The following is a 21,833-nucleotide window of genomic DNA, read 5'->3' as shown; positions in this document are numbered from 1 at the left end:
TAATGTATACTCTTAAATAACAGCTAAATAAATTTTGAGTTGGGATCAATAATTCTATCTCTAACTCTAGAGAGATCAGCCAGCAGCCATTTCTCCATGATCTGTTTAGGAGCGGTGGAGGTAATCACTACAATAAGAACGGCTGGTGTAGCTTAATAGTCCACCTTGAGTTTTGTCAGGTTCCAGTGGGATGCTAACTTTGCTCATTATCTTTGAACGCTAACCCATGTTAATTTAATCAGCAGGTGGAAAGAAACAGGAACCTGTCTTGGGTCTTCAGGTGTTTTTCAGCAGCATTTTTTCAGTGACAATTAATCTAAGCTGCACTCACACTGCACTCAAGCAGCAACCTCCAGGGCTGAAAAAATGAAGCCAACATCAAAGTGCCAAAAGACAGATATTTTAAAGGCCATTTGAGGCTGGCTCCAGAAGCCAGTCGATCCCCATAGACCTCCATGTTAAAATGTCCAATTTACAGCAGAAATAAACATGTTCAAGAGTTTTGGTCTCTTTAGTTAATTTCCCTGTTCATGACAACTGTACAGGGGTAAATTTTTATAAAACTCGCCAAGTTATATTTTATTGAGGCTTAAGGTTACGCATAATTAACAACAGGCCGCTTTAAGTGACTGTCTGTCTACCCATAGTGTCCTCTGCCTCTCAGTCAGATCCATCCTTCACTTCCACAGCTCCTGCCTCGAGCCCAAATATGGTCACTTCTGGCTCCAAAAAACCAAGATGGCAAAAGCCATAATGCCAACTTGAGGCTTCAGAACACCATACCACAAACTAATGGGTGATGTCACTGTAGCTACATCCAATATTTTTACAGTCTATGATTGCACTACTATATTAACTTTGTATCTCTACCCCAGTCGCCACAGCCCTTTCTCTTTCAACAGCACACTTCCGTTACCAAAATGAGACACCAAAATCTGTGCTGTGATTCAGTCCTGTAGATACCATATAGGTACTGGAACGGGTATCTTATTGGCACCAGATTTTGATATACAACTCTTGTAGGGCTGTACCTGACCCAGAACTATGTCAGTTTTTTGAGTTTGAACAAGGTATCAGTAGGACACTCAGGGTGACAGCAACATTCATGTAATAAATTAAACAAACCAATCTGATCAACATTGTGCAACATTTTTTGCCAACACTAGATATCAAACAAAAGCCAGAGGCTGTACATCATAAGTTGCTATGAACTGTAAATTCACCGCTTCTAAACAGAAGGCAGAATATAACGATATCTTGAAACCTGACCAGGCAAAGGCTCTCCTCCTCTGGGCGGCTGCCTCTGTCTCACTCAGACTCACCCCGTGTCTGGGTCCGCAGCTGCCTGCTCTGGAGAGCATCATGAAAGTGAGGAGCAATCACTCTGCAGCTAAAGTACACTGACTGACAAGGAAAAAAATAAGACAACTGTTTGACTTGAAGGAATCTCAGTCGACTGAGGGGTCACCGACTGATGATTTAAATCTTCAACTTTCAGGGGGCAGCCTTACAGACATATACATCAGATCCTTCAAACGTCTAGCACTCACAGTATCAGTGTTTTTTTTTCTCTTGCTCTGAACAATCTGCCTCACCGACACTTGTGAGCTGGGAAAATTAAATAAATGCATTCAAAGACTTTGTTTACGGTCTATTTCTGTACGCTGCCATGTGTACAAGTTGCTATCTGTATGTTGCTATATGTTGCTATGCATATAACGCACAGTGTTTATATCTGTATGTTGCTCTGTGCCTCTATGTTTTGCAGGATGTGAAAACAAATATCCGTCTGGGACACATAAATCTAAATCTGATGTGGTCTGTGCTGTTGTACAGTATTATGTGTTTAAACAAAACAAACACAATGTTCGTCGTCATCTTCATTTTCCTTGGAAGGACACAAAGACGGTCCAACTGCTACAGTTCTGCAGCAGAATCCAGGATTCAAGCCACGGCACACAATCCTGTGTAAACTGCATCTCCCATGGTGCCTGATGGGAATGTGCTAACAACTGAAGACTGAGGAAGAAAACATATGTATATTCAAAGGACCAAACTCATGGTGAAGCGTAATTTAGTCCAATAAATTCAAATCTGCCAACCATATTCTAAAGCATGCTACCCTATAAGCAGCCATGCTTTCTATTCATGTTGGTGTGGTTTCAAAATCATCATTCAGAGACTTAAAATTTCCATGAGATAATTAACCTCGAGACAGCCCCCCCTTTCCTCGAGTTGGCTGCAAAAAGCATTGGATTCACAAGCTCTGTTGTCAAGATGAAAACATAATCAAACCCAGAGGACAAACGACGAGCAAACACAGATGCTGTGAAAATGATTATTTGGATTTTTTTGGTAGCTTCCTGCATTTGAAAGGTTCCTCTTTAGCAGTGAAACCTCAGAAACCTATGCTCCTTCACATTCATTCATACATTCAGTCTTTTCTTTTAGACTTTAGAGATCATTGAGGAGCAACCCTCATTTACAATGACACTGAGTCAATTACAAAAACAAAGAAAACGAGGACACCATTTGTGAGCAGTCCCTGTTTACTACTGCAGGTGACAGGCACAAATAATGGCTGCCTGGAAGATATAAAATCAATTAAAGAATGCATGGCAAGCTTTTAAAAGCCCATAAAATATACACAGCAGTCAGTATCATCCTTAAACTCATTACTTGAAAGAGCCTCAGTCCACTAGGATTTTTATCAATCCACACAAACTTTAAGGAAATTTTACTGTTAGATGAGACATCTCATTATCAAAACTTCAATCTTGTTCATTTTGATTTAAGTTATAAGCACACAAATATATATTTCTGTTTGTTTGAAATGGTGTCATTCTGTGGAAAAAAGGAATCTGGAGAGACATGTGGTGATTCACTTGATGGTTGTAGTCATCAATCAATTATTTTGGCTGTTTGTTAAATTTGTTTATTTAAGCACAGTTTAAGCTTTTAGCTCTGAGCCTGACTATCATCCTCTTTTTGCGCTCCCTCGTTCCATCCTCCGCCGCTTTGGCCAGAGTTTCACGCCGTTGATGACTGCGAGGTACGAGTGATGTTCCAAACCAGCTCATTAACACGCTCCCCTTCACACTGCTTTTCATACTGAAAAATGCCTGATTCAATTCCAAACCTACTTAACTTTTCAGTTCAGACACGGTCACTTTGTACATTAGCAGTCAGAAACCTAGACGCTTATAGCTTAGACACCCACAGAGTCAAGAGAAACAGCATGCTGGGAAGAGGAGAGGACAGACATGAAAGAGCAGCACACATCTCATTAGCACCCTTTTCTCTCCGTCCAGCCAGCTAACTGGGCAGCCAGCCTGCCACCCATCAGGATGCTCGCGTGGTGGAAACCAGAATAGTTGAAGCATTTCACTTCCATCCTCAGATGCATCCCCGGGGATTAAGAAATCATCCTCACATTTCGAAAAGCCTGACGCCTGGAAATAGACTCTGGGATGTGGGGGCGGATAGGTCAGAGGCCCAGGCGCATAAGTCATTTTCTATTTTACAATCCTAACTCTTAGTTAATGGAGTTTTTTGAGGTAGGCACAAACACCAAGGAAAGGAGGGAGGGTGTGCTGCAGGCTTAGTGAAATCCACCTTCTTGGCAGTTGACCAAGGGAGCGTCATAAATCGAACTTTACAGCAGAAATGCAACTTTACACAACAGTTTTTGGCAAAAATAGTGACAGAATGGTACAACACATCTGATGCTGTTCAAAATACAGAACACAACCTTATCAAACAAATTCTGTTTCTGTTGTGCAAACTAGGGGTGCCATGAGAACCAATACGTTAAAATCAAGCCCATGCCAAAATTCTGAAAACACAATGGTACTCATTTTTCTCCATCACTAGGAACCAAGAATGCTATTCTTCCAGACCTGACAGGGCAGCATATACACCTACAAGATTTCTAATCTGCCATTTAGAAGAACAACAACAACATTTGGAAGACAACGACACGTTGCAGTAGCAGTGACAGAAACAGCTCCACCTTGATTTGTCTAAAAGAAAAGTGTTTTTTCCTGAAGACAGATTTTTTTTTTTTTTTTTTTTAATTCTTTGCAATGTGAGCAGCACAAATTTACACTCAGCTATAAACAGCAGCAGCATGATGAAGTGCTGAGCATTTTTTTCTGGTTGTTGAAAGCTGAAAAATCTTCAACTTTGGGTAAAACAAATGCCATAAAGACCAACTGTCACATCTTACATGTGCAAGTGCTGAACAGCAACAACAATGGAGGAGAGATATGCTAATATACTGAAGGCTTTATGGGTGAAACAGAATGTGGCACAGTAATAGTTTTATCCCAATTATCTTTTCATAGTTGTTGTGGTTTAAAATAAAAGCCCAAGTTAGCAAGCAAGGCTGCAAACATTACTTTGCAAATGATTTAGGAGGAAGGAAATTCAGTCAACATGTTTGTGAGACCTCAAGGACACACACAGCGTGTACTGGTGAGAAATATTGAATACAAACAGCTTGTTTGTTTACAGGAACTCTACAGGGCATCCTTAATGAACACAGTTTGACACAAGTTAAACATTTGTTTTGAATGACGTTGCATACGTTATACTACTACTGCTCCTGCTAATAAACTGTGCTAATGAAGTACAGCAGGTACACTGTATCATGCCAGCATTTTGAAATATTGATGCTTTGTATTTCATGTTCCAATTTCCAGCCCTTTGAGAGACACAGGGTACACCCTCGGGACCAGTTGAGGGTGTGCGCTGCCTCTAACTTGGAGCATGCTGGGATAGGCTCCAGCCCCCGCAGCCCTGAACAGGATAAGCGGTTTAGAAAATGGATGGATGGATGGATATTCCAATTTCAATGTGGCAAGAAGATTAGCAGATTATTGCCATAATTGCCTAGCTCATAATAACAGTTACTCCTTTTGTTAGCCAGCTACAGTATCCTTCATTGTCTCCAACCTAATTTAATATTATTTGTCAATTTAGTCTTAGAGAGCGTTCTTCAGTTTAAGCCCTTCAGTTATTGTTTTTTTTCCGTAATGAGGGAGGTTTCTGCACTGGTAAATGTAATGGAATAAAGAGCTTGATCAGGTAGGAGAAAACATTTAGAGAGTGACAGTCCTCTGACTTTGAAGCAGACCACTGCTTGTCATTTTAAACTGGAAAGGGGCCTGTGAAACAAAATCTTTTCAAGCATTTCCTCCCAAGGGTGGAGCAAAAGTGCAGCTGCAGTTCACAAGTCTGGTGGTATGACAGTAAATTAATTTTTGAGCCACTGAAGAGAACTTTATGTCATTAATGATTTCTTGGGGTTTGACATGTGAGCTATATAATCCCACTTGGCTTTGATCCATTTCCAATATTTCTGTGTTAGAAGAGAAGAGAAGAAGGAGAAAAGGAAAGGAAAGCTTAAAGGGAATAGATGTCATAGATATGGAAGAGATGGTTTGGTCTGAGCGAGTATGTGTGTGGGTGTGTGTGAGTATGTGTGTATGTGTATGTATGTAGATCTTTTTCTGTCTGTCACAGCAACTCACATCCTCACCCATCACACAGTCCACAGTGGCTTTGTCACTGCAGCTAACAGAGGGAGCTTGTCATGAGGATACACACAGAAAAAAATCACACACACACACACACACACACACACACACACACACACACACACACACACACACACAAACACACACACCAGTGTTGTAAAATGGCATGTCCCTTTTTTCCATTAAAACACTGGACTTCTTTATTATTGCGAAATTACTCATGATTACACTGTTGAGGCTCATTCCAAGAATCTGAATCATTTTAATCACTGAACACAAAAGCACAATAAAAACATGCTTTTGTTTTGGTAACATTTGTGCAGACACATCTGACTGCCACATTTCCCCTGAACCTCACAGTGCCGACAATGACACACAGCAGGATGACAGATGTTCGGATGGTAGCTATTTACACGCAGTAGCCTCACTAATCTGTTTTGCACTTTCATTTGGTCTAATTGAGGAGGACTTGGATTGGGTCCTTTCTTACAAAAAAAGAAACAGCCAAAGATACTTCTGGCTGACTGACAGGTAAGTGCACTTATCAAAAGCAGCAGGAAGGAGAAATAATGAAATGAGCTGTAAGAAGAAGGCCCACAGGGCCTATAGAAAAGCACCAGGCAATATCTCAAGTCATTTAACAATGATATACTATTAAAGACGAAAAATAGAAAATCCTGCCTTTGAAAGAATTCTGTAGCTAATTCTATCATGCAAATGAAAAAGTCCGCTAACCGTCGCCAAAAGACCGGATGTCTGGATCCGTCTGGAATATTGAATGGTTTCATGTCAAGAGAACATCAACCTTTTGTGTCAAAAAAAAACTCAATTTTGGATTCACAGGAGAAAAGCTACTCCCCGAACTGTGTGAATAGAGAGGTGACCTCGAGCTTTAGATTAGAGACGGCAAAGTCAGGAGTTAAGAGAGGGTTATTTAGGGGGAGTAGTGAGGGTGGTGTGGTGTCAAGATAGAGAAGAAAGAGGAGAAAGACAAAGCATTGTGCTGCAGCTGTCACACTGAATCTCTCAATCAACAGCTGAATTAGTAAGGGGATATGGAAGCAATTAATCAGGTTTAACAGCGGCCGCCAGGAAGAGGCGAGGGAGGGGGGGCAACCTGTCCATACATCTGTGTTTGTTCTAGGCTGTAGTAAACTATGGGTAAATGAGGACATATGGATTCACCATACTTCTACAACACTGACATGTAATGGAGAAAAAATAGGTTTGAATAGTGTTATGCCTCTAGCTGAGGGAACACGGCAATACATTTTTCCCGTGCATGCACTCAATTTGGGGTTGCTGAAAGACTCTTTGACTTGTGGACAGGAGAAGCATGTCCGATCCACTTTACCACCTGAGCTACCCTGATGTATCACCTGATCTCATGTAGGGCTGTAGTATCCTGATCAACTAGTCGATTATTTGGTCGTTATGCTCTCGTCCGACCAAATTCTCATTGGTCAAATAATCCCCATTTTACTTTCATTAGGAGCAGAGTGCTACATCAATGGCTTTCCAGGATTAATTAATTAATTAATTAATAATTAATTCCATTATTTCCTGCGGCGGGGGGACAGGCTAAGTTACCTGTGAAAATGGGGGTGTTTTCAAAACACCCCCTTTGTTGACAGAAAGTTGAACTCGCCCACCCTCACGCTCAGCGTCACGGTGAAGCAGACCTCCTGTCAGTTTGACAGGACACTATTTCCCTCAGTGGAAACGAAGCTTGTATTTACTTGTATTTCACAGATAAGAAACAATAAATTGTGAAGACAGTAAAGCCTCGACTAAAATAGCATTTTAAGTCTTGGGTGTGATCGATCTTTCAGGGATTTATACTTCCAGATTAACTCTGGCTTCATATGAGAAGAGGAAATCTCCACTCGTCGCAAGGCTAATTCATACAATGTAAAATGTCATAGGCTGGCGCTAATAATGTTAGCATGTTGTATTTGTCTGGAAAACCTGTTTAGTATAAGACAGTTGTTTTGTTGGTGAATCTTGTGAGTTGTAATGGAGCCAAATTATGTACCATTACCTTTGTTACATATTGCTGTTGTCCCTGGCTTTGTATGAGACAAGGGGAAGATTGCTAGCCGCTAGGCTAGTTTATACAATTTAAAATGCCATAGGCTGGCACTAATAACGTTAGCATGATGTATTTGTTTGGAAAACGTGTTCAGTATAAGACAGTTGTTTTGTCAGTGAACTTTGTGAGTTGTAATGGAGCCAAATAATGTACCGTTACCTTTGTTACATGTTGCTGTTGTCCCTGGTTTCATATGAAAAGAGGAAAAGATTGCTAATCGCTAGGCTAATTTATACAATGTAAAATGCCATAGACTTGTGCTAATTACGTTAGCATGTTGTATTTGTGGGGGAAATGTGTCCGGATAAAGACAAGTGTTAAATGCTGCGAGTTATAGTGAAGCTGATTTGCACACTTGTGTTTAAAATTGTCCCTATTAAGCCATGTTTAATGTGTGTTTTGAATCAACTAAACTTTACAGCACTTAATAGAGTCCTCCGCCGCTAACTAGTGTTTTGGAGATGTAACTGCAGAGTGACACAGACACACTACTGCAGACGTAAAAATGACGTGCAGATTTTTTTTCTTCCCCACGACTAATCGATTAGTTGAAGATTATGTACGACTTTAGTCGACCAAGATTTTCTATGGTTGACTACAGCCCTAATCTCATGTGGGTAGAAGAACAGATGTTGTAAATAGCACTGCAGTGATTTAGGCCCTGTCTACATACAGATTTTAATATGCACAAAAGAGCTCACTCAAAGATATGGGTGATGCTGTGGACATGTGAAAGTTTTCCTTCCACTTCACTAACAATAATCCAAACTGCCCCACTGGTGCAGCAAAACTAGGTTTTAATGTGAAGCCGGTAGTCGCCCTTTTCATCACTGTTTCTGGAAAAACACAAAACAATGGGCATGCATAATTTGAAGAGGTGACTTTGTCATTTCCTAAACACTCCATTTTACATGTCCACACTGACACAGTTTTGAAAAATCTGTTCCTTCAAAGGTGAAACTGAATGCCACATAACTACAGATATTGTACTTTTTACTCCATGCATTCTTCCTCCTTGTCAAAACCTAGTGCCTGCAGAACACACAATGCAACTTGACAATAGAAAGTTTGGCTGTAGATTTGGGTGCTAGCAGCAGTAACTGTAGTCTCAAACAGAGATGAGGAGTGGACTACAGAGATGTGGTATCTCTCACTTCTTTCTAACTTCACACCCCCAGAGTTTTACAAATGTGTAGTTTTCAGCACCAACTGACAGTGATTTCACGCAGCTACCTCTGGAACTTCGAAAGGCTTTATACAACTTTTTTACATATGCAGTGGTACTCCTCAAGTCCTGTAAACAAACATGATGTGTTGGGTTCCCCTCAAAGTTTTTGGTGAAAACATTTCATGAAAATGCAAGGGTCAGCTAACCCAAATTACCAAAAACAAGAAAACACTTGGAGGTATCAAACCATGCAGATAGTTTTGACATATACCCTTTTTATTTTTAACCAAAATTAGCGCATATATGCAAGTGCTTTAAATGCAGGAACACCTGCAAACCAGCAGACCAGAGGTGTGTTCATGTTCAGTATGCATTTCTGTTTCTTTTTTTATTTTTTTTTTTGCTGGTATGTCACGTTCAATATCATGAACACACCAGAAACAGGATTAGTAAACACTAGAGAGCAGCATGGAGGCCAGCGGAAATGCTACAGTTGTACTTCCTTTTTATATCTTAAACTCTGTACCGACAACATTTTAAACGATGTTTGACTGCTGCTTGGACGGGGATGGGTAGTATTTTGTGGCGGCCCATCACTGTATCTTTCTGGCGGAGGGGCTAATCAGCACATCCACCTGGGTGTCGAATTTCCATCTCCATCGATTGAAACTGATCCAAGCTGGAACTTGTAAGTACCTGTGTCTAGGGTCTCGGGAGTGAATGCAGAGGACATAACCTGTGTAACCTTTACAATTAAATACAAAAGGCAAATGTTAGTGGGTTTTTTTGTCCAGTGGGAAAAGGGCTTTAATTTGTTCAAAACTGAGGCATAAATCTAAAGGTGATCGTTCCTTTGCAATCAGGGCCCCTCAGTTTATGAACAACCTGCCTGAAGAGATAAGGCTTGCAGAATCAGAGAGTTCTTTTAAGTCACTTCTTAAACTTAACTGTTTTCCCTACCCTTAACCAAAAAATCCCGTTCTGGTTGAAAACCCTCTGGGAAACTTCTCCCAACTTTCCCAAACTGCTCTCTGAGCATCCCATTTCTGCTTTGTCTGTTAAAGAACTCTGAAATCTGCTCTGCTGTGCAAATAAAGTTATTATCATTATTATTATTATCATATCCAGGATTTGAGTCCTGCATCTCTGCAATACTTTTTAACCAAAGAAACAGTGCCACTAATGTTCATAGATTGGCCTGTGGATTATGACAAGTAGAGTAATACATGAAAGGCAGTAATACAGTACTGAAAGAGCTATATTTCCATTCTATTTCAATGCTCGTGTCTACACACACGCAAGCATGTATTTGCCATCATTTATTCTTCTCCAATATCAAAACAACCTTGGCTGGTCATGTCAGTGTTCCTCATTGTAATCGGAACTGTTTAAATCCACCGGAGTCCAGTGTTTTCATGTCAGTCCGAACACTTAGTGGACCTCTCACTGGACCAGAGCATTTATCAATGTCTGCGACTAAAGGCAGACAAGAGCCCATGTCCCACTGTTAATATTAAATGTAGACAACATTTTCGCTCCAGTCTGTTTCCTGCCAGTCACCTGACACCCACAGCAAGACATGAAAGCCTCCACCAGGAAAAAAAAAATCCCTGAATAACACGCAGACTGACAAACCTTATTGTCACATCCATGTCTTTTTTTTCCCCGCACGTGGCTGCTTTGTTTGCCAGGACAGCCATTCATTTCAAGCCAGGTTTGAGCTTGTATATTAAAAAAATGACAAAAATGATCTAATTACACATGGCATGCATTGCAGAATGATTGGTGGAAAATGTACACGACAGAGACAGTAGTAAATGGGCTGTAACTCCAAATGACACCGGTATTCTCTTTTAATGTGCGTGTGACTCGCATAGAAATGTGCTGCGATGTGAACAGTAGGCGCCTGTGAACAGGGGTAAGGAGGAGAGATGTTGGCTTGCATTATGCAAATGAGAAACAACACTGTCAGAGCGGACGCAGTCGATCAAGACGATTGCCATCGACACGTGTGCACACGTACGTGCTCTTGGAGGCGATGCAGTCAATTTAGACGATGATATTGAAGCAGCCAAGGACGCTAACGGAGGTGAGAGAAGAGCCAGACAGTTGGCCGCGCACAAATCCTTGTCTTTAGCTCTGTTTCATTTTAGCATTTCATCAATACAGACCCCTTCTCTCTGCTGGCTGGCTAGCTGCTGACCTCCACAACTTGTTGCTAACAGTCTTCGCAGAGCAGGACAGATATTAATGGAGCAGAGATGAATCAATGCTCGCTCTATTCTTTCCTAATGCCATTTGCATTACCTCAGTGATGTGTTGAGTTTCTTCAACCACTCCAAAAAGACATTTCTCTGCTCTCCATGCGTCGGTGCTTTGTGTTAGGTTATGAAATTTAGATAATGTAGAGCTGGTAAGTGTTTTAGTGGGTCAAACAGAAAGGCCAATAAGCTGTCAGGGTAGGATGGTAAAAAGTTTTAGCACACTATAATAACTCACTGCATGGCAATGAGCATCCACTGCTAAAGGTTTGTAAAGAAAATGGGTCTAGGAATAGTAATACAGGCTGAGTTTGAGGACAACTCACAATGCCCTGACCTTTCTGGTGCTAGCAGCACTTAAACCAGAGCTGGAAATGGACTTTCTTTTTTTGTCTTCCTCTTTTCTGTGACCTACACATCACCTAAACCAGAACAGCATGTGAGCGGTTCTGAAACTGACAAATACCCACCAAAATGATGACAGTAGATGATGATATTTAGGAGTAGTTATAATATGCAGTGTATCTCATATCTAGCATCATATTTCACTCTGTTCATAGAAAGAAAAACTAGTTGTGTTCAGGGCCAATAACAGGAAACAGTGTGGGTAAAGCAGGGACTTTCCTGCCTCGAACTGAAGTGCATTGCCTCAGATATGACCTACTATACCTTGATGGATTTTCTTTCCTGTGAAAATATGATTAAACATATGCCTGTGTACATGCAGCAGCTACGACTTAGAAAACTTATATAACTCTTTAAATGGGGGATTTTTTGTTATATTATGCTTCAGTGTAATTCTGTTTTTAAGGTATTCCAAAAAATAAATTATCACAAAAACCTTCTATCTCCTCTGTTACACAATTGCTATTAAAGGTCTATTGTGTGTCATTTAGTGGCATCTAGGGGTGAGGCTGCCCTGTCTAGAGCCAGTGTTTGGTTTGTCCATTTTAGGCCTCTGTCATAACATGACTGACTCCATGGGAAAGGACCTGCTCAGTATGTATATATAAACAGCTCATTCTAAGGTAATGACTATACAAAGATTCTTATTTTTAGGTGATTATACACAAATGAAACATAGTTATGAATATTATATACCATTTCTGCAAAGAGATGCCCTTAAATACTACACACTGAACCTTTAACTCTGTTTATAAGATATTCAAAAAAAAAAAATAGGAACCCCTTAACTGTCTAATGCAATCCAATACCACAGCCCTGCATTGATTCCTACTTCCTTTCATGATGCCAATCATGTTCAATTGTATTGACATGAGCTTTTGTGTCAAAGTCCAGCTCTAATGTCATTTTGGAGGCTGCATATTGTGACAGGGTTCAAATCTATAACGTGAAATGATGTGTCTAATATTTTGTCTAGCCTGACTAAAACACAATGTATGTAATTGTATTGATTACAACCAGGTGGCTATGAGTTAAACACAACTCTAAAATAAGAAGCGCAGTGACTGCATCTTGTTAGTAATGCCAATGATCTCTAATTGCCCTCTATATCATCCTGTTCTATTATCTTTTCAACCAGCACCCAGAGGGGTTTTCACTCCTGTTAGCATTAAGGCTCTTTAAACAAGCTTTATTATTGCCAAAACGGTCAAATGTCAGTAAATGCAACATAGCAACGCTGTCGCCTTAAATTCCCTCTGTAGGAAAAATCCCAGGCTAAAGGCTCCATAATGATACCAGTGAAGCAAACAATGTTACTGCGGTTATTAATTGCCCACATGGGTACAACGGGAAATGTCACAAAGTCACATCACGGCCTGACCCGCAGCTGCACTCGCACAGACGGTGAAAGCAATTTCTATTTTGTCACTGGCGAACTATAACTGGAGAGGAAACAGTGACTGAGCAGGAGGAGAGGATGGACGCCGCTCGCTTTGGTCTGCAGAACAGACTGGGAGACAGAGCAGGGACGCTTGTCTAAACATTTTCACACTTTTGAATTCCCCCCTCCATCTCTATTACCCCATCTAGCTCACTCGCTTTCTAAACAATGAGGCCTAGAAGAACTGAGAGCGGTGGAGTGGACGGTGGGAGGAAGAGAGAGGAGGAGGGGAGGAGAGGGTGTACTGGCACCCTTTTTAATTCCACCAAAAGCTGTTCCAACAAAAGGGCCCTCACTCTGGAGCCGCCATGGAGCGGCAGTCAGCCAGGCCGGCTGAAAATAGGGTCGTGAGCAAAAGAATGAGAGTGAGAGAATAAGACTGAGGGAGGAAGAATGGGTGAATAAAAGAATGGGAAAATGAAAGACTGAGCTGGGTATGAAAGGCTGGCTGGAAGTTTTCTTTACTCTGCATGGTGGTAAAGTCAAACCAGGGAGGGTGGCCACATTGATCGTGTGTGTTGTCTGTGTGCATAAGGGTGGGAGAGCTTGTGTGTATTTGCAAGTGATCTGCAAAGGCATTCATGACGCAGTGAAAGCTGACTGGACACTGAAAGTTGAAAGCAGAAACCGTCCTCCGACCATACCTGGATCAGCTTCATTGTGATTCATGGCCCTGTTCCTGTTGCTACACTCCGTAATCCCTCTTCCCACTGACACCTGTTTGCTCAGGAATGCCAAGGTGTTAGCCATGATATGGTTTATTTCCCGAAATGTGATCTGGAATTTGCTTAGTAACCGGTTTCCTTATAAGTGGAATGAGAAAAAAAAAAAAAAAAAAACGCTGACTGAGTGCAGACACATGCTTGCTGGTTCTTGGCAGGCAGAGTGATGAATGAAAACCTGCTTCCTGGACTCTCAGCGAGCAGGACTGATGGAGTTTTTTACACCAACCCAGAGTCTAACCTCTTCCCCCTAATTACATCTAGCTCTCTTTAAAAGGTCCACACAAAGACATACACACACACACCGCACATTGCCGCACAACAAAAGGATGGGAAATTGTCTCATCCACAAAAGCAGTATCCATGACAACCTACTCCGAGTCTCTGAGATTGACCCACCAAGTCAACCTGCACCTCTGTCCACAAGAGCTCTCTGAAAGAAAACATCAAAACTACTTCTTTGATTGTACACAAAAACAAGCAAACAGCATTATGCAACACCCTGCAATATAAAGTTAACAGTCCATCGGCCCACAAAGAATTGTGGGAAGTCATTAACATTTTAATCCTCGATCAATAAGAAAACCCAGAGGCGAAAAATTAAAAAGAGACAAACTTAAACATTAATGCGGACAAACAAATCACAGCACACAATGTGATGCAACACCATGTGCAAGTCTGTCAATGAAGCAGTGAAAAGGCCGTTATTAAGAGGAAACGATAGCAGGACTTGATATTGTGCTTTTCTGGGTGAGAATCACCACCGCACATAACAGCCCAGACAATGACAAAACAAATTAGCCCCAACGCTAACAGCTCCCAGCATAACTATGCACTTTTGCTGGTGTGAGTCATTAATAAGGTCTCAATGAGCATCAAGGGTCGGCTCTCGCGGGGATGGTTATAACCACAAGCCTCACCAGGAGGAGCCTTTGACATTTGAGTCTGGGGCCAGCAGGCCTGGGAGTGCAGGTCAGGACCCAAAACGGCTCATTTCTGGCTCCTCACATAACAGCAGTTTGTTTTTTTTTTAACATGGTGGGTCTCAGATTATTAAGCGTAGTCATTATTTCATTAAATAAGCTTCAGCACATTCAGCACGGATGACTTGTACCGCTTTACTCTTGCCTTTTCTCATCTGATTGCAATTTTGTTATGTTAATTGTATGGTGTTTCCAGTGCCTTTAATCCACCTCTTCAAAGCGCTTATGTCTTACAAATACAGTTTGCAAAGTCCTTCATACATAGGGCCGGGTATCTTAAAAAAAAATGCGATACCAGTACCAATACTAGTTACCTTAAAGTCATAGATACCAACAGAGTATTTCATACGATCCCTTTTTTTCTTCATTTGTACCTCTCTTGTGAATGGAAGCATTAGGCTGCATAAAATGCCACCATACTTTCTCACATTTTGGTGGCATCTCGGTACGCTGAACTGCCAACTCCATCAAATACCACGCTGGACTTCACCACACCACCGACTGTATGGGTTGTAGCTGTTTTGGTAGTGGGTCAATCACACGCCACATTAAATCAGACAACGCTTATGGTAATTGGCTGCGAGGAAAACCATACAACTAGTATTTTTTCTAAATTGGAGTAGCTGGTGTCATTTGACTGGAGAAGTTTCAATACTTTGTGGTTCTGGGTTATTTTGGTAGTCGAGTACCGATACCCAGCCTTGCTATACTGCCAACACAATAAAATACACCACGCTTGACTTCTCCACATACTGTATGGTTGTAGCTGCTGCAGTCATAGGCCAATCACATGTCCCGTTAGGTGGAAGAAGTCTTGCAGTGATTGGCTGCAAGCAAAACCACACAGATAGTCTTTTTTCTTGATTTTGGTACAAAAAACAATGAATGCTGGTATTGTTAAACTGGAGAGGTTGATTGGTTCCAGGTAATTTTGATCAGTACCTTAAAAGGTATCACTCACAGGTCAAGGGTCACTCACATGACACATTAAATCAAAGAACAGTTGTGATTGGCTGTGATTTTTTCTAGATTTGGGTACAAAAGGAATCAACTGAAGGTATCGTTTGACTTGAGAAGTTTAGCTAAGACTTGGTTCTGAGTTATTACCTTAAAAAGGTACTGAGTGCCAATACCCAGACCTACTTGTGAAAAACGAATAAATAAAATCTTATATGCTAAAGCACACAATTCAGCCCCCACACATAGGTTCTTGTGAGGCATCAGGCAGCTGAAGACGTGCACTGACATTTCAACCCAGCGATGATACCTATGAACAATTCTCAAGGCAACAATGACAACCCCTCCCTCAACCCGCTCCATAGGCACAAGATCCCTTCTCCCGAGACACGCTCCTTGACATTTAGTCTTTCTGCCATCAGCCACAGTGGGGCTGGGACCACTGCACCACAGATGATGGAGGCTCCAAATCATTTCCAACCCCGGGGTCAGGTGGCTGCATGGGGTTAAAATAGGATTAATGTTAAGTGAGGAAAAATGTGTTAACTGAGAAAAATTACTGGCATTTTTATTCAGACTGCCCCTTGCTTTTGAAATAATGGGAGATTTTCAGCCTTCAGGCTTCTTCCAATAATTAATCAACTAACACATCCTGCAAAGAGAGAAATTTAAATAATAGTGCTGCTTCCTCAAAGGCCAAAAGCACACAACTGGCTGTACTGGGCAGCTCACAGATGAATGTCTTCAACTTGTTGCTGTGTTTGCTTTTCGTTGCAGTAGTAAAATTAGATACCTCTCTGGATTTTTTTAAATTCAAAATGCAGTCAACGCTACACCAGCAGATATTTTATTCCCATTAAAGCAGGTGGTTATTTAGGGCTTCATGATCAAAAGGCCATTGATTGCTTCCAAGACTTCTTCATTTTGACCTTCCTCTGCACTGCTTCCTAAGTGGAAACCTAACACAGATCCATACCAGGGCTGCAGCACTGGCTACACAAATATGCAAACAACAAACAGCAACATGGCGCAATGATGAGTCATTAATAAGAGCTCTCGATAATCAGGCTGCGCTGCTCTGAGGGCGATAATCATCGGCCGCCTGCTCTCCAAGTGATAAGCTAATCAGCCCTTCGTCTCCACCGAGCCGTCGAGGGGACTCATCATCATTGACATTTCAGAACAGAATCGGGCCTGTAGAGATGAGCGCGGGAGGGAGGGGGTGGGGTGGGCGGGGGGCGGTGGGGACACCTGAAGTGACTTAATTATCATTGCTGTGGAATGATATCCTCTCAACTCTATTTTGCCTGTTTTTACTGAAGGTTAACGTTGTTCTTTTAACATCCTGGTTTAAGTTTCACCACTGCCGTTGACCCCTTTTTCTCAGAGCACTCATTTATTTTCTGCATAATCTAAAACACACAGAGATCATCAGCTCAGCCTTGAAACGTTTCCTCGAAAAAGTGTTTTGTATGCCAGGACAATCTTGTAAAATCAAGCTTCTACTTTTGCATTCAGTGTCACTAACTCACTGGCTAAGCAGCTGAAATGTGAGTGTGGAGGTTTTTCCACCGAGAAGACAGTTGTGTTGTTGCACGTTCAAATTAATTCATAACCTGTGGGGATACTGTCATGACAATCTGACAGCTTTTTAACAATACAGGCCTGATGTAGCAAAGTCTCAGCTGAGTATCTGTCATCCTCACACCAACCTGCGTTGCATGGCTTACAGCACTGGGGGTCTCCAGTGCTGTACTCCTCATTTTGTGCCATTACACTGGGGTGTTCCTGTTCTTGAGGCTTACATCACTCCAAATATGCGTGGAAGGGAAGAATGTCATTACAAAGCAAATTCCAATCAAGGTAAAATCTTCCTCCTACCTTGTATACTCAGTGAAAATCACAGTTCACCTATTATGCAACAGATGCTACAGCAAAATGCAAAGTGTGGGCTCTGCTGCTCCCGGCCTTGAAATAACTTGCCCTCCATTTGCTTTGATCTCAAAGGCATGTCTCCAAGGCGCGTCAACGCACAAGACGACACATCTCCCGGCTCCATAATGACCCATCTTCTTTTCCTTGGTGACAATTTGGGGACAGCTATGACAGATGATACCAGTTACACCCAGGTGAAAACAACAGCCTGACAGATTCATGCTGACAGAGCAGGTTCACAGATTTTTTTTTATGCCGATCACTGTTGCCTGACTGCCTGCTGTTATGAATTTTGTAGCTGGTCCCAGTTTGGGGAAAAAAAAACTGTAATTGTTTCTGTTGGGAGTTGGAGCACGTCTGCGTTACTCAGCAGTGCACCTTAGCGATGCTATCATTGCTTGTAGTTATGGTTATTTCTCTATATCTATCACTGTAATGTTGCTATCGGGACGTAAAGTCTAGCTATGGCAATCATTAGCAAATTTATTGATAGCGCTTCTTGCTTATGGCATAATATATCCTCAGGTTTCCCAGTACAAGGGTAATCTTATTTATGGCATTTATGGTAATTTATTGAGTATCAATAGTACTCATCAGAAACATTTTAAACTTTGTTATGTATTTAAATCACCACAGTGTTACTATAACTGCTCTACAGCGCTGTAGCAGGGATTTTCATGTACATTGTGCATTCTGCATTATGTTTTGCTCAAAATAAGTAACCTGGCATAAATTTGGGTATTTTTTTTATCTTTCAAGGCTCTACTTTAATATTCATACAGTGTCTTGCATTGTGCTTGCATCATTTGACAGTAAGTTTACAGTCGAGCTCAACAGATATCTGTGGACTGACGCTATCAGCCTGTGCTGGCTTATCACAAATGCATCTCCATGAGTGTACATTGACAGATACAGAAAGAGAATTATGGGTAAGTTATGTTTGACATTTGTTCATCTGACTTTAAAGGAATACTTCATCCATAAAATGACCATTTGTATATCAGTTAATCATGTCAAGTTACCTTGAATTCGTGAACTTTTTCTCGCATGCTTCCATGGAAAACAGCGAACATATTGATTTATTGTTTGACTGGGGTCCACGTTTAACAGCAGCAATACTATATTAAAGCATTTGTTTGTAAAATCTCACACAACTCTTGCAATATAATCCAAGTCTCATTTATCCAGTTGTATGCTCAATACTACCCAAACACAAAAGGGTGTAAGTTTTGTTTCAACATTGGGTGGGGGGGACACATATGAAAACAGGAAGGTTGGGGGCCCATCACTAGAAATTTTTGAGCATCAAACATCTAATTTCCTGTATTCTGGTGTTTTAATGCACCAATTATTGCCATTTCTGCATTAATTTATAGTGTAAATGTCTTTTATTTTGTCAGGTAAATTTTAAATAGTACGTTTTTTCGTAAGGTGCATGTGTTTGCATTGGTGTAGATATTGGGGTGGACGGAGGGGACACATGCCCCTAGATATAAAGAACATGTGCATTTGTCCTAAAATAAAAACATTTAAGTAGCAGAGGACTGTTATTTTGACAAAATAAAAGACATTTACACCATGAAATGATGCAGAAAAAGCACACATAGCTGTATTAAAAAAAACAACAGGATACAGCAAATTAAGTGTTTGATGCTCCAAATTTTCTGGGGGCACCCCTCACCCCCCACCCCAATACTGAGACAAAACCTACACCCTTGTGTGTTTGGAAAGTACTGACCATACAGCTGAATAAATCAAACTTAGATTATACTGCACAGGTTGTGTGGGAGTTTGTAAAAAGATGTTTTAGATCGAGTTTTGCTGTTCTTAAACGTGGACCCCAATCAATCAATAGCCTAAATCCATATGTTTGCCATTTTCTGTGGAGGCATGTGAGAAAAACAAAGTTTTCTTCAGGAATTCAAGGTAACACAGCAGGACAAATCGATATACAAATGATCATTTTGTGGGTGAAGTGTACCTTTAAGTTTCAGATACTGTTGTATGTGTGTTTGTACTGAGAATGTTTATTTACACTGCTTTAATGTTGAGTGTACCCAGCTTATCTTAACTGTTGCTGAAATCTGTCTCGGCACATTCCTTTAATAACTTGACACTCTAACGGCCGGCATTAAAGGGCTATTTCAAAAAAAAATGTTTATATTAATTGTTTGTGTATAGAAATTTTGAAGAAAAGAAAAAATTGCACAGTATTATCATCCATTTTTTAAATGATTTTTCACGGAAAATTAATATCCGTATTGGCCTCTACAATCAGATACTGATCAGGCTCTATAAATATGTCCCAGTTTCTAGTTTATTTCCTTAAACATTCAGTCACTTTGTGCATACTGTAGGTGCAGATGTGAAACACTGAGATTTTGATTCCACTGCTACATTTCTTTAGCATCATCCTTTAACCACAGGATTACTGTAGTGGATATTCATTAAGGGCTCTCAACACTCCTTGTTGAAGGGCCACCTGAAGAGCAGGGGCCGAGCATTTCTCATTTCCTGCCGAGACCGTGTTTCCCATCACCACCCTGTTGCTCTGCAGAACGATGAGCAATTTCTGCCATTATTCTAATGGTTAGTAATCAGACCTGCGCTTGTGATTGCGCTCCATTTCCCTGCGACACTTTCCAACAGGTAAACACAGATAACAGGTCAGCCGCGTTGGAAGGGTTTGTAAAGGCTCAGAGGGGATTAGGCTTCCTGAACAGTCACCTGCCGTCTGAATCTGCGAGGGAATTAGGACAAAAACCACAAACCAGGAGAGCCACACCTCGCGTATCATGGCGTACCTAAACTACACACACAGATCCGGTGTTAAAGTGTGCTTCGACAATAAACTTTTACAACAGGTCTCACAGTCTACCTAACAGCAGCCAGAGAGAGGGGACAGAGACGTGACACAAGGAAACATGCAGCACTGCCGGGACACGGGCGGCGCGCTGGAAGTGCACTGCCCACATTGAGGGCGCACAGCGCAGGGAGAGGAGGAACACTGAAAAGGCGTTTGGCGGTTATTGAAACATAGCTCGGGGTTCTGTCTTACCTTGGGCTGCGAGGAGGATCGCTGCCGCCACCAGCCAAGTGTTTCTCACCGGAGAGACCGGACAGCGTGCTGCGTAATCTCTCGCCATTCTTCTAAACAGGAGACAAGGTGGACGTAAATATCCACAACAGCGCTGTGTGGGGCAGCCGGGCTCCGAATTATTCCTTCTCCGATGAGCCAAGAAACTTGGAGTTCAGTTCAGACCGCCTGGGTTGAAATCAGCCAAGTTGCGGCTTCTCTTTCCCCCTGACTCTGCGCGTCTGTCCTCTCTCCTCAAGCAGCACCGCGTTTAGTTTCTCTCTGTTTCTTCCTTTGAATCTGTCACTGACAGGAAGAAGGGGCCGGCCGCAGTGCGCACAGGTAGCCCGCGGCTGCTTGTGTGTGATGGTGCGTCTTTGCCTGGGCGAGAAGAGCGGAATGGAAACAAAGTGTGGACGGAGTGTGAGAGAGTCGGAAGAGCTCCGTGTGTCTGATGCGGAGAGCGGAGTGGGGAATATCAGAGTGATGTCAGCAGAGCGTCACCAAGAGGACTTCAGCCGTAATACTGAACCCTCACAGCTACAGCAGCACACTCCGACTGTGGCACACTTTAGACGGTTGTAAACGCAAACCTGCATACCTGCGCTGAAGGCTCAGAGTGTGTTATGCTGGCATCTGCCGCTCGGTTATATATCCGCGCGTGTGTGTGTGTGACATTTATTTTCATTGATCATCAACATGATACTCATAATGGAAAGAATCTCCTGGAGGTAGAAATATACAATTTTGAGGTATACTTACTTACTTCACTTGAGTATTTCCATTTGATGCTACTTAATACTTACACTCCAGTACATTTAAGAGGGAAATGTATTTTCAACTCCACTCCATTTATTTTACAGTTACAGGTTTCTTTGCAGGTTGCACACACACAATCTTAGATGAGTATCTAGTGACAGACGAAGTACACAGATCTTTTACTTGAGGAAAAAGTAACAGTACCAGTGTAAAAAGAAAAGTGTCAAAGCTGCCAGAGTTCACAAGGTATTCAGAGCAAGATTCTCTACCAACACGTTTTCTTTCCTCAGTAAAGAAAAAGAGAAAACATCTCTTATGCAGCAGCTTTTTTGTTGGCGCTGACAAGAAGCAACAACGGCTAGAAACATTTTCTTTGTGACAGGAGAAAATTTAATTTTGTGAAATGTTTGCACTTTGCTGCTACCAGCTGCCTTAGCCATGGTCTTATCTGCAAGAATATGTCAGTGTACACGTATGGCTACTGTATCATGGAT

General features: G+C 41.6%; 1 protein-coding gene across 3 annotated transcripts in view; it reads right to left on the bottom strand.

The window, feature by feature from the left end:
• Positions 1-21,410, bottom strand: part of pvrl2l (PVR cell adhesion molecule related 2 like) — a 438,280-nt gene extending 416,870 nt beyond the window's left edge. Inside the window, exon 1 of one of the 3 annotated variants that reach the window (XM_049603245.1) lies at positions 20,563-21,410. In XM_049603245.1, coding sequence (XP_049459202.1) covers positions 20,563-20,650 — 88 coding nt within the window. In that variant the 5' untranslated portion in view covers positions 20,651-21,410. The remainder of the gene's footprint in view (positions 1-20,562) is intronic. The other 2 variants (XM_049603247.1, XM_049603246.1) reach the window with 2 other exon arrangements.
• Between the last annotated feature and the right edge of the window lie 423 nt (positions 21,411-21,833).

Source organism: Epinephelus fuscoguttatus, linkage group LG17, assembly GCF_011397635.1.
Source record: "Epinephelus fuscoguttatus linkage group LG17, E.fuscoguttatus.final_Chr_v1".
Lineage (NCBI taxonomy): Eukaryota > Metazoa > Chordata > Actinopteri > Perciformes > Serranidae > Epinephelus > Epinephelus fuscoguttatus.
The sequence above is the reverse complement of the archived record's forward strand: the minus strand, read 5'-3'. Positions and strand labels throughout refer to the sequence as shown.